Source organism: Rana temporaria, chromosome 13 (assembly GCF_905171775.1).
Source record: "Rana temporaria chromosome 13, aRanTem1.1, whole genome shotgun sequence".
Lineage (NCBI taxonomy): Eukaryota > Metazoa > Chordata > Amphibia > Anura > Ranidae > Rana > Rana temporaria.
In genome coordinates, this window is record NC_053501.1 from 29,410,114 (window position 1) to 29,423,251 (window position 13,138).

General features: G+C 41.5%; 1 protein-coding gene across 1 annotated transcript in view; it reads right to left on the minus strand.

Annotated features, from left to right (window-relative positions):
• Nucleotides 1-12,144: 12,144 nt before the first annotated feature.
• AKT1 (AKT serine/threonine kinase 1) overlaps nt 12,145-13,138 on the minus strand; it is a 187,900-nt gene continuing 186,906 nt past the window's right edge. Inside the window, exon 14 of the mRNA XM_040332369.1 lies at nt 12,145-12,823. Within this exon, the coding sequence (XP_040188303.1) occupies nt 12,744-12,823 (80 nt within the window). The 3' untranslated portion in view covers nt 12,145-12,743. The remainder of the gene's footprint in view (nt 12,824-13,138) is intronic.

Below are 13,138 nucleotides of genomic sequence, written 5' to 3' on the forward strand. Positions count from 1 at the left end.
AAATAGCTTCCTTTACCTTAGTGCAGTCCTCCTTCACTTATCTCATCCTTCGATTTTGCTTTTAAATGTCCTTATTTCTTCTGAGAAATCCTCACTTCCTGTTCTTCTGTCTGTAACTTCACACAGTAATGCAAGGCTTTCTCCCTGGTGTGGAGTGTCATGCTCGCCCCCTCCCTTGGACTACAGGAGAGTCAGGACGCCCACTAACACACAGCTCCTTTCTCTATCTGCAACGTAGAGAGCGTCCCGACTCTTCTGTAGTCCAAGGGAGGGGGCGAGCACGACACTCCACACCAGGGAGAAAGCCTTGCATTACTGTGTGGAGTTACAGACAGAAGAACAGGAAGTGAGGATTTCTCAGAAGAAATAAGGACATTTAAAAGCAAAATGGAAGGATGAGGTAAGTGAAGGAGGACTGCACTAAGGTAAAGGGAGCTATTTAGGGGGGGGGGGGGATTGTACCTTCACAACCCCTTTACATTTTTTTTTTTTTTTTATAAGAATATTGTACCTTTTATAAAATTATATAAATATGTAATTTATACTATTCACCAAACTCAGCCCTGGTTCACACTGGACTGCGGCAATGAAGCCATGCGAGTTCAGCTGAACTCGCACGATTTCACTCCCGCTTGTCAGTCCCGATTTCGGACACGATTACAGAGACATCTGTGCAGTTTCTGCACAGATGCCAATGTAATTTGTGGGCTGAAAGCACAAAAATTAGTACAGAAACAACTTTTTGGAATCGGTAATGCGGCGTCGCACCGATTAGGACGGTGCCATTTCCGGTGTGCTATCGGGAAGTGCCCGGCTCGAACTGCACATGCGCTTCACAACAGCTGAGTTTACGATCAGCTGTTGTGTCGGCAAGGCGGCGCCTGCGCACAATAGTGGGCACTTCTCGATGGAACACCGCGTGCTGCCGAAGCACGCTCATGTCGGTGGGGGGCGGATTATTAAATGATGGGCAGTGCTGCTAAAATGGGGGCGGATATTTTAATTATGCCCAGTGCTGCAAAACACATATTTTACTGATCCAAAAACCTGCCCTTCAGTTAACTAAACATGCCCCGCGTGTCCAGGAAGAATAGCAGAAAAATGTGTTTTGCAGCACTGCCCATCATGTACTAATCCGCCCCTCACCCACATAAACACGCCTCGGCAGTGCGGGGCACAATCTGACAGAATTTTTTGTTTTTATGTTTGCTATTGTGCGCAGGCGCCATCACAATTGTAAACCCGGGCACTATTCGATGGGGGGGCCACTTTGACAGAACACCGGCGAATGGCGCCAATTTGACATGTCAAACGCACCAGTGAGAACCAGGGCTTAAAAAATAAATATACAACTGTGATTTTGATTAAACTTCTCAGCGTGTGGTCTTCCATGTCTTGAATTTCACTTATTTTTCTTTTGGGAATCCATCAAGGCACTTGGCCATAGCCTTTTGTAATCCAAGCATGGCTCGGATCTCCGAAAATCATGTTAAAAGTCATTGCATTCTGGGTAGGTGCATTTGATGTTTTGCCTGGATGTATTTAAAACCCCAAAAAGTACTGGCTTCATGCAGACAAGATGCCCCAGAAAGGAAAACATGATAGGAAACAACATTTTCCATTTTAATTCCTTCTGGAAAACCTTTATCATCTCAAGCATGCCAGCCCATATGGTCTGATTCACGCTTATACTTTATTCTGGTCTTTACTGTAAAACATGGAGGACTTAAAGCAGACCTACTGTATAGTAAAATGTTACGTTAAACCGATGTTCACATCATTGCTGCAGCAACGTTAGAATAACAAAGGGGATGTATAACTTTGCCATGATCTCCTGCTTTTGGACAGCACAGTCCTGTGACCAAATGCTGAAATTTGGCTTAAAGGGCTTAAAGCGGGGGTTCACCCTATCGACCAAAAAAAAAAATATTTTTTTTCTTTTACCTTAAAATCAGGCATTGTAGCGCGAGCTACAGTATGCCTGTCCCGAATTTTTTACCCCCGTACTCACCTTGTAGTCGTCCATCGAAGATACCGGGGAATGGGCGTGCCTATGGAGACGGAGGATGATTGACGGCCGGCTCTGGCGCGTCACGCTTCTCCGGAAATAGCCGAAATAGGCTTGGTCTTCACGACGCGTGCGCATAGCCTGTGCGCAGGCGCCGTGAAGAGCCGAGACCTACTCCGGCTGTCTTCGGGGAGAGTGACGTGCCAGGGCCGGCCGTCAATCATCCTCCCTCTCCATAGGCACGCCCATTCCCCGCGGGAGCCGAAATCTACGATGTCGGATTACAAGGTGAGTCCGGGGTTAAAAAAATCGGGACAGGCATACTGTAGCTCGCGCTACAATGCCTGTCTCGATGGTAAAATGTGTCGGGGGGGGGGGGTGAACTACCGCTTTAAGGAGTGAAGATGATCGGCACTGGCAAGACATCCCTTCTATAAACCTCTGGGTAAAAGATCATGTGACTGAATGTAACAACAGGTAATGCACTAAAACAGAAAATTGTATCAAATACCATCATTTTCCTTTACTGGTGCCAATCCATGGCAACGTACATGTTGTAGTATGCGCCATGTTGGCACCAGGAAAACAGAAAATTGGTTCAATTACTTACCGTAATTTTCCTTTTCTGCCATCAATGAATGACAGCATACTACCACATGAATGCTGCCAATTTGGCACCAGGAAAGGATCTTGGAGACGCAACTGGAAATAAGAAGAAATCTCTTTAAAGTGAACCGAATCCCCATCTCAGATAATACAGAAACAGGGTCCCCCATTACATTTTTTTTCCCTCTTCTCATGTGACAGCTCTAAAATGTTGGATTCTCCCAGTGGATACATAAGATGGCAATAACAGGCTCACTATCGTATATATACTAAGGAAAAAAAATTTGCCCCGGAAGACCACTTTGAAATTTGCATTCTACAATACGGTAAGTACCGTATTTATCGGCATATAACACGCACCTTCATTTTAAGAGGGAAGTTTTAGGAAAAAAAAATTACATTTTAAATAAAGAACTTTGAAGCAAAAAAAGGGTCTGTGCCCATCAATGTAGCCTGATCAATGCCCATCTGCAGCCTCCCCATCGCCACGAATGCAGCCTGATCAATGCCCATCTCAGGGAGGGGGGTGGGATTACACGATGAAATTACATCAGATTACATACGAGAATCTCCCGTTTACTCGGTGGCCTCTTTAATACAAAGTCCTGCCTCCTGGACCAGCTTCTATGATAGACAGAACACTGGTCCAATGCCGGCCCAGGAGACGGGACGATTTTTGCTGTATGTAATCTGACGGCCCTCGTCTCGCCCCCCTCTCCGAGGCAGCCCAAATTTCAGTATCGGTGTAGAACAAGCACACACTATTTGCAACCGATTTACAGGGTGAAAAAGTGAGTGTTATACGCCAATAAATACAGTATTTGAAACTATTTTCTGTTTTTCCTGGTGCCAACATGGAGCATACTACAACATACTGCATTCTACATATCTGCTCCAGCAAGATTGTATGTTTATATCCATGAAAGGTTCTTGGTTCCAGTTTTGTTAACGGTGCTTTATTGGAAAAAAAATTAGAGGTAAAGTCCGAATAGCATCATAATGGTACTTCTAGAAGTTTACTAATGAGCAGTAGATGTATAGAAAAAAAAAGGATTTCTACCATCTTGGCCAAAGCTATCTTTTGCTTCACTAAAATATATACACGTCTTTTCAATTTTTTTGCATAAAAATGTTGAGTAAAGAAGGCTTTAAGAGAGGAGAGATCACTCCAATCACATAAAAGAGGTTCAAAAATTCTTGAACATGCAAATTTGGCTTCTCAAAAGCCAAAATAAGATCTACATATTTGGAGCCAGATATAAACATTGTACAGGGTGGGCCATTTATATGGATACACCAAAAACAAAAGTTGGATTCAAAATGGCCGCCATGGTCACCACCCATCTTGAAAAGTTTCCCCCCTTACATATACTAATGTGCCACAAACAGGAAGTTAATACCACCAACCATTCCCATTTTTTTTAAGGTGTATCCATATAAATGGCCCACCCGGGTGGATCCATAAAAATGGCCCACCCTGTAGATCAAAAAATGGTATAGAACTCAGATTTGTGATGTTCCAGACATTACTGTGAATCAGCTTATTAAATGTTAATTATTAGGACTGTTTTTTACTGCAATGGTTTTGCTTTTAAATTTTTTAAACCTCTTTAAATCCAATGGAACAGACTTTGCTGTAAATAATCTAGATGAACTTTTTCCATAACAATCACAACTTTTGGATGGGTGTATATGCGCGCTCATTACAAAAGTTTGTCACAACTGAGGGTATGTTTAAGAACATTATTAAAGTTGACAATTCACAGGTAACAGGAAATGCCAGCATAATTATAGAGAAATGGCTCCCCCTTCATCAGGGCTGTAATGATGGATGTGATTGGAACAGACCTGGAATCAGGATGCGGTTAAAGCGGAGGTTCGCCGGTAAAATGGTGTTTTTACCCTTAGATGTATGCTCATTTAGTCTAGGGGAATCGGGTTGTTGTTTAAAAATCCGAGCATTACTTACCGTTGTAGAGGGCGATCTTCTCCGCCACTTCCGGGTATGGGCTGCGGGACTGGGCGTTCCTTCTTGATTGACAGTCTTCCGACGGTCGCATCCATCGCGTCACGATTTTCCGAAAGTAGCCGAACGTCGGTGCGCAGGCGCAGTATAGAGCCGCACCGACGTTCGGCTTCTTTCGGCTACTCGTGACGCGATGGATGCGACCGTCGGAAGCCTTTCGGAAGACTGTCAATCAAGAAGGAACGCCCACTCCCGAAGACCCATACCCGGAAGTGGCGGAGAAGATCGCTCTCTACAACAGTAAGTAATGCTCGGATTTTTAAACAACAACCCGATTCCCCTAGACTAAATGAGCATACATCTAAGGGTAAAAGAGCAGAAACGGCCTTTATGGGTGAACTCCCGCTTTAAGTAGGAGGACCATTAGATACTGACAAATTGTAGAGTGGAGACCTGTCCATTACCGAGTGCTCCTCTACACCCATCCAAAAGTATTCTGCAGAGCGCCTATTCCACCGTAGAGAGGCAGAAGTCCGATACCCCAGCAGGGTTCACTAACACCCACCTCCATTGGGTACAAACCTCCAAGGTTACCAGCATAGCCCACAGGATTTCTGTTAATACAAGACCGCTTACCAGGCCAGTGCTAGGACAGACTCACATCAGAAACATATGAAAATAACCATTTTATAGAAACCAGGCACTTTAGGATAAAAGTTTTTTTCCTCATTTATTTTACGAATCCAGAGGGATAATTTGTATTAAAAAAATGCTACTGCTTAAAAACATAAAAAAAAAATGACAGGGATTTTCCAAATTATTTTTATTTTTTGTTCCTTTTTTGGGGGAAATTTTGGATTTTCCTACCCCACCCACTTAAATAAAAATGCATTTAAAATGCAAACTGCATTACAGATAGTAAAATAAACAGCATTAAAAAAAATAATAATAAAATAAGAGAAAGCAATCTATAACCAGGTACATTCATGTGCAAAAAAGACAGGTTAAGTTATTTTTTTTTTTATAAAAATAATATAAGTAACAATACAAATGGGGAACAATACACTTAGAATAATTATAAAATAAAAAGTTCACTTTATAACACAGGTACATTATTCAGATTTTGGTCAAACATTTCTTTTAACAGCCTGTAAAGTGTATAAATTGCTGCCCGCTGATACTTGTGACAGTGGTTCTTAAGTTGTGTATTTCACTACAGCCTGTTTTTTTTTTTCCAGCTCTTACGTGAAATTTTAGAGGAGATCTGGGAATTTTCTTTTTTTATTTGAAATGGAAACTCTAATCTTTTTACAGTGTCTTTATATATATATGAATGTAATCAAAGTATTGTAAATCTATCAGTGTTAATAATAAAAAAAAAAAATTGTGTGTATATTTTTTTTTAATATATAGATACAAAGGCCAATTCTATTTCCCAATTACATATGAAGGCTGTGCTTCCTGCTTAAAAGGACTGTTAAAATAAAATTATGTGAAGATATTAAATACTTACCTTTCCTGCTGACTTTGCTGCACTACTAACAAAGCAAACTCATTGTCTGAAGACTCTTCACAAGCCAAGACTTCCAGTAGAGTCATCTACTGGTCCCTAAATGCCGTGGTTCCTCCCATTTGTTCCCTCTGTCACTACAAAACAAAGTAGTGTCATAGGGGGTGGAGGGAGGAACCACTAAGTGCATCCACCTGAAGCATTTTTAATATTTTTTTTTTGTGTGTATAGAATTTAAATGCGTATATATACAAGGGGCAAGTCTATTTGTAAATTACATATGCAGGCTGTGCTTCCTGCCTAAACAAACTCTTTCTAAAATAAAATCCTTTAAAAGATAGTAAATAGCCTTTCCTGTTGCCCATGCTGCACTAATGAATCCAACTCATTGCCTGAAGACTATTCAGAAACCAAGACTTCCAAAAGCATATATCTCCTAGTCCCCAACTGCAACTCAGTGGTTCCTCCCACTGATCCCTATAAGAAAAAGCAATGGCATAGGGGTTGGCAAAAGAAACCAATTAAGTCAACCATAGACAATTTGAATCTCAGCCAGTTAAGCATGGATGGGCCGAGATTCCAACCATGTATGGGCAGGTCGATCGATCAACTTGGGTACAACCAGCCTGTTGGATTTTCCATGTGATTATTGCCAGTGGCTATGGCCGCTAGCAATAATCACCAAGTGTTCTCCTGACTGGGACGGCTCCCTTCACCAGGAGAACACAATAGCTCTGCAGGAGGGATCCCCGTGGTTGCAGGAAAGAAAATCACTTCATCTATGGCCAGCTTCAGAGTAGCCATCTGAAGTATATACCGTATTTATCTTGCTATAACGCGCCCCGGCGTATAGCGCGCACCCCCGAACTTGAAGGAAAATTCCTGAAAAAAAAAATACTTACAGTTTGGATGCCCCTCGTCGGTGTTTTGCCCGTCGTCCATCGGCGGCCTCGTCCGGTCCGGCGTCCTTCTGCGGCCATCGTGGTGTCCTCCCCGCTCGGTGTTTGAACCACTCCGCCGACATATACCGAGCGCAGTACACTTGGGTATAGTCAGGCAGGCTCGGCTCCTCTCGCGTACAGGACGCACAGAGCCGAGCCTGCCTGACTATACCCGAGTTTACTGCGCTCGGTATATGTCGGCGCAGTGGTTCAAACCCAGCACGGGAATCGGCGTATATCGCGCACCCGCGATTTTGCCCTGATTTTCAAAAAAGTGCGCGGTATACGCCGATAAATACGGTAGGTCAGGTCAAAGTGGATTGCAAACAATAGGGTTTGGGTTCATTAAAATGGAGCTGGATGGTCATTTAGGCACAAGCTTACCAGGTGGCAGTTGTTGGGTTTACATTAGTGATAGGACATTTTCTAATAGGCTTGATAAACACCCCCCCCCCTACACACTTTTAGGGCAGCAGGCATTTGTCTGCCACCATGGACGCAAGTTTGTTGCCCAATTAGGCAACCATCATCCCAGTATCCTTTAATAGATTCATAGAATACAGTCACGGAAGCAGGGTAGAAGCAGTAAATCGGAAAAAAAATTATAATTTTGGTTCCAGGTCACATGACTTGGAGGCAAGGGTGCATGTTAGCCGAACTTCAGTAAATACAACACAAGACGGATTTTGGCACCCGCAAATCAGAACTGCGGCTCGTGTGCCTAAGCATGCTGGATTCATGTCACAGAACCTTGAAGCAGATGCTACAGTGCAGAGGCGTTTAATTTCCATTTTAGTGCTTCTACAGAGTCTCCCTAATACCTACTCTCATCTATTCTATCGGATTTATCTACCTAGGTTTTATTTTAAGTACTGAATGACATCCCTTGCTATATCTAGCAGGAGCATTCAAAAATCTGTTTGAAATACAAGTATGGAGCAGCAAGAAAACCTTAAATGTCACATCAAATATTTTGAATTCTATGCGACGACTTCCTAAAATGTGTAAGTTGCTGAAAATAAAAGTATAGTTTCCCTTTAAGATGTGATTATATTGTAGAAATTCAACATTCATCCAAAGAGATTTGCATTGATCGAGGGCAGCTAGTAGCATAGAAAATAGAAGATCCAACTTTTCTGTTTGCAAATTGACTGCGCCATGGCATAGGTTGGTGTTTGATACATATCATTAGCCAGCAAAGGCTTAAACATTTCAGTTTCATGCCTTTTATGTTGACTTGTCTTTGGGATTTTAAAAACTAGCAGTGCAGAATAGTGTAAAAATATCTGCAGATCTAGAAAGGAAAAAGAAAGAATAGCAGCTAAGCGTCACATAAATATATTCATGTACACTGCGTTGACTACATGAATTCTAAAGCCAACAGATCTAAAAATGGTATTCTATGCTGTGAAGTAATTGCCACGATATAAAGCATAACAGACAAGTGCTTAAAAAAGGACAGGGGTAGTACTCGTCTTAAACCATCTTCATTCATGCTTCATCTGTGGCGTCATTTCCTTTTGGAAAAGAAATGTAAATTGTGCCATTTTAACAGGTTAAAGTGCATATAAAACAGAAAATCGATTTCAGTACGTTTGGCATCATGCCCCACTGTATACAGTTTTGTTAAGAGAATATTGTGATGTGAATGGCAACGTTTGTTATCTAGAGATCCCGCCAGTATCAGCACTTCCTGTTGCATGCAAACACAACTTAAAGTGAAGGTTCACCCAAAAACGTAATTTTTAACATTAGATTGAGGCTCATTTTGTCAAGGGGAATCGAGTGTTTTTTTTAAATCGAAGCAGCACTTACTGTTTTAGAGAGCGATCTTCTCCACCGCTTCCGGGTATGGGCTGCGGGACTGGGCGTTCCTATTTGATTGACAGGCTTCCGACGGTCGCATACATGGTGTCACGATTTTACAAAAGTAGCCGAACGTCGGTGCGCAGGCGCCGTATAGAGCCGGCTTCTTTCGGCTACTCGTGACGCGATGTATGCGACCGTCGGAAGCCTGTCAATCAAATAGGAACGCCCAGTTACCGAAGACCATACCCGGAAGCAGCAGGGAAGATCTCTCTCTAAAACGGTAAGTACTGCTTCGATTTGAAAAAAAAAACACCCGATTCCCCTTCACAAAATGAGCCTCAATCTAATGTTAAAAATTGTTTTCCGCGTGAACTCCTGCTTTAAGCCAGTTGGAATCTTGGCCGGTTTAGCAGGGACCGGCCAAGATTTAAACCATCTATGGGCAGGGCTGATTGTACCCAAGTAAATCAACTTGGGTACAACCAGCAGGTCAGATTTTTCTACATACGGTTAGTTCCAGCGGCATTCTGCCAGCTGGGAATGCTCCCTGTGGCCCCCACTGACAGAATACAAGACAACCCCCCCCCCCCCCATTAAAGTGGAGTTCCACACACTTTTGAGAAGTGGTCTTAAATGAAAGACCACCCCTCGTTATTGGGTATTGAAAAGTTTTGGAAGTACAAATGTACTTCTGATTCAGCCAAGCCGCGGCCCAGGATGTCACATCCTCTTCTTCGGCAAGCACCCCCATCGTCTTCTGGGACCTGTGTGTCCCAGAAGAGAAGCTGGCCATTCACAAAGCACCGCGGGACTCACACATGTGCAGTTGGAAACCAGAAGTGATGCCTGCAAGGCTCCACTGCCGGTTTCCCTTCGTTGGAATGGTGGCGCCTGCACCCGATCAGATGGACAGACGGACATCGCGGGCTCCCTGGACAGGCAAGTGTCCTTATTAAAAGTCAGCAGCTGCAGTGTTTGTAGCTGCTGACTTTAGAAAAAAATATATTTTTCAGCTAGAACACCACTTCAATACTGGCTTGTGATGATGGGGGAATCAAGCGACTTGCTTTCCTTCCACCCATGGTAGAAGAAAAGAATATTGTATCATCTATGGCCAGCCTTGGGTTCCATTAACACCATCACAGCGATTCATTTCAATGGGCTGCCCTATGCGTGAGACTCACTCAAAAGTTTTTCCCCTTGAGAAATTTTGCAGCACCTTACATTTTGGCATATACGCGTTCTTAGATGCGTAGGGATGTCAATAAGCAGCTGGTTTCTGTGCGTTGCAAGAAAGCGCAAATATGCACTTAGCCTAAACCACCGCTTCATGATTAGCAGCAGCATTGTCAACCTGCAGTGTGCACTTCTTCATTTGGGCGCCTGTCAGGTCTTTCAGTTAGGCAAAGCCAACTGAAGAAGTGCACATGACAGGCTGACAGCGCTGCTGCCAATTGCAATGTCAGCCTACAGGCAGTGCCAATTCTGGCAAGATCTCCTGGTAAGAAACATTAAAATTTCACACACACACAATTAAAAAAAAAAAACACTGTACAGAGTGATGCATGATCAGAAAACGCACCGAAAACTCGATTTAGAGCTCGTTCACATGAGCTTTTGTTTCCGAAGAGCAATCCGTGTTCAGATTGATTTTCCGGGAGCATTTTATGTTGTATTGCCTCAACACCACCTGCTTTAACTGATTGATTGCCACATTAGCGTGCCACAGGCGCTTGCATTGCACGTGGTTGCCGAGTGACCCAATTCATTTGAAAGCAACAGGGGGGTTAATTCCTGCCATGGCATGTGTACACCCCAGCAGCTGCACCTAAAGGGGGTAGCAGTTGGAGAAGGTAAAAGCCAACTTATCCGTTGGGGATTGCCACCCTTTAGTCTCATATGTGAACAAGCCCTTAGGGTTTAAATACACTTTATTATTATTACTAGTTCCACAGCTAACCCAAAAAAAAAAAAAATTCATTGCCAATTTTTTCAAATAATCAAGGGTAAAATAGATGAAAAAAATAATCTGTGTATTTCTAGTTGCAGCCGTACAAACACATGCTGGATCCACAAACCGAGGAATGGGAAGACTCCAGAGGCACAAAGAACCTTTTTTACGCATCAATGTAAACGTGCGCACATCCAAAAAACAGAGGCAATGCATTTATCTTAAGCATCTCCTAGTTTTCCAGCTAGGCAGAAGGTTTTCAGTTTGTGCAGTCCTCGAAAAAACTCACTTCAAAGTCCAACTTTCTAACACTTAACCTATTGATTTTCATTTAACATCGACGTTTCCATCCTTCTACAAATAATGCTTCGTTACACTTCACATCGCGATCACAAGAGTAGGGCCTTGTCGTTTTGGTAAATCAAGTTGTGTCCACTTCAGTAACGACCCAAAAAACACATTTTAAGTAACTTACAAAAGCAAGCGGCTGACTAGAAGTACACTTTAAGAACGCTTTTCTGGGATTGTGTTGGAATGGTTTAGGAAAACAAATTGCAAGAGCCATCCTTCCCACCTGGGGAATGGCAGGCCATGAAGTGCTCAAATTCTTGCGTAGTGCTAGGGTTTAAAAGTGTATATATGGATAATATTTTATTAAGCATAAAAAAAATCCCCCCAAAAAAGTTGCTTCAAAATTCTCCAAACTTCTATCAGAAGTAAAAACTAATCTTACAATACAACCCAACAGTCTTCATGTAACATTTTCATTACACTGTGAAAAACAATCAAAAAAAAAAGTTTAAATTACCAATGTAAAAAAAAACTAAAATTCATGTGCGAGAAAAGTGCATACCACTATTCATTGGTAGGTAAAAATGTAGTGTTGCATCAATTTTGTGTAAAAAAATTTTTTAATAAAAATGGCATATCTTACACAAGACTTTTTTTTATATATATATTTATCAGCACTACTTTCTTTTTGTGTTTTGCGTTTCTGATTAAATTGGTGTTTGAGAATTTTTTTTTGCAGGCTGTTTTAATATCATAAAACTAAAAAAAACGTGAAAAAAAAAAACTGGCTAATCTATACCATTTACAATTACGTCCGCTAGATCTAGAGGCCGTTTCGCAGGCAAACCCAAAATATTGTCAAACATGCTACAATTGTAAAAGCTCTAAAAATAAAAAAAAAATGGTTATTGAACTAAAACCCAGCTAATTTGGATATGTATTGTCTTTCTAATGTTTGTTTCATGATTGACCTCACTGAGGCTATAATTGCTGGTCCAGTTGTTGGTCTCCTGTATTAACTGACACTTCATTGTTTTTATTTTATTTTTTAAAAGGGGGAAAAAAAAGTAAAAAAAAAGTGACTTAAGTACTCACAACACATTCACTTTCTCATTATTGCACTATCGACTATGCCTTCTTTTATTTCCTAATTACATCCAATTTCCCACACTTTGAAAAAGTTAAAAACTCTAAAAATAAATAAAAGAACATTGCTTATGGTACAGGGTGACCAGGGAAGTGAGAATAGTAACTTTATTTGTTTTTTTTCTTTTCTTATTCATGATATGCTCATTCTTCCGTAGTTCCGTTGACAACTCGTGAGCACGTTCTCAAGACATTGGCTGTGCGGCAGCGTCCAACATAATGTATATGAATGTATGTATATTAAAAAAAAAATACATACATAAAAATTGAATGGATGGAATATGTTCATCTTTGCAAATGTGAAATGAGAGAACCATTTTTTTTTTTTTTTTCTTTTTACGTACAGACTTTTTCCCCAGACATTCGTCAATTCCTTTGTGGTCATACAAACAGTTTGTAATTCATAGGCTATAGAAAGTCCTGTACAAAGTCTGATGAAATTAGTGCCCAAATATGAAGTCTGTGTGTTGCAATGGAAAAATAAAGGAAAAAAAAAAAAAGTTTTTGTGAAACATCTAAGCATTTCCACTCGCAGAGTAGGAAAATTGGGGAAAGTGCGGCCGTCTTTCATTGTCAACAAATTCCAGATTATCATCTGCAGAGGAAAAAAAATATATATATTAGACAAATATCAGTATTGAGTAGAATAGCAGCCTAAACAACTTTTTAACATATGGAAACTAAAATAATTTTAAACTGCATTACCTACTTGGTTGTGAACTCAACATATAAACATTATGGGTTTTCCTTAACATGAATTTAGTACAAGGCCTTTCACATGGGGCGAACTCCGATTTGCTCATCAAGGGATCGGTCCGCTGAGCAGAGCGGGAGGATGACCGTTCTTTGTCTACTTCATTTTTGCAGAGCAGACACAGACAGAGCCCGCTCTGCTCTATGGGTGGCCAGA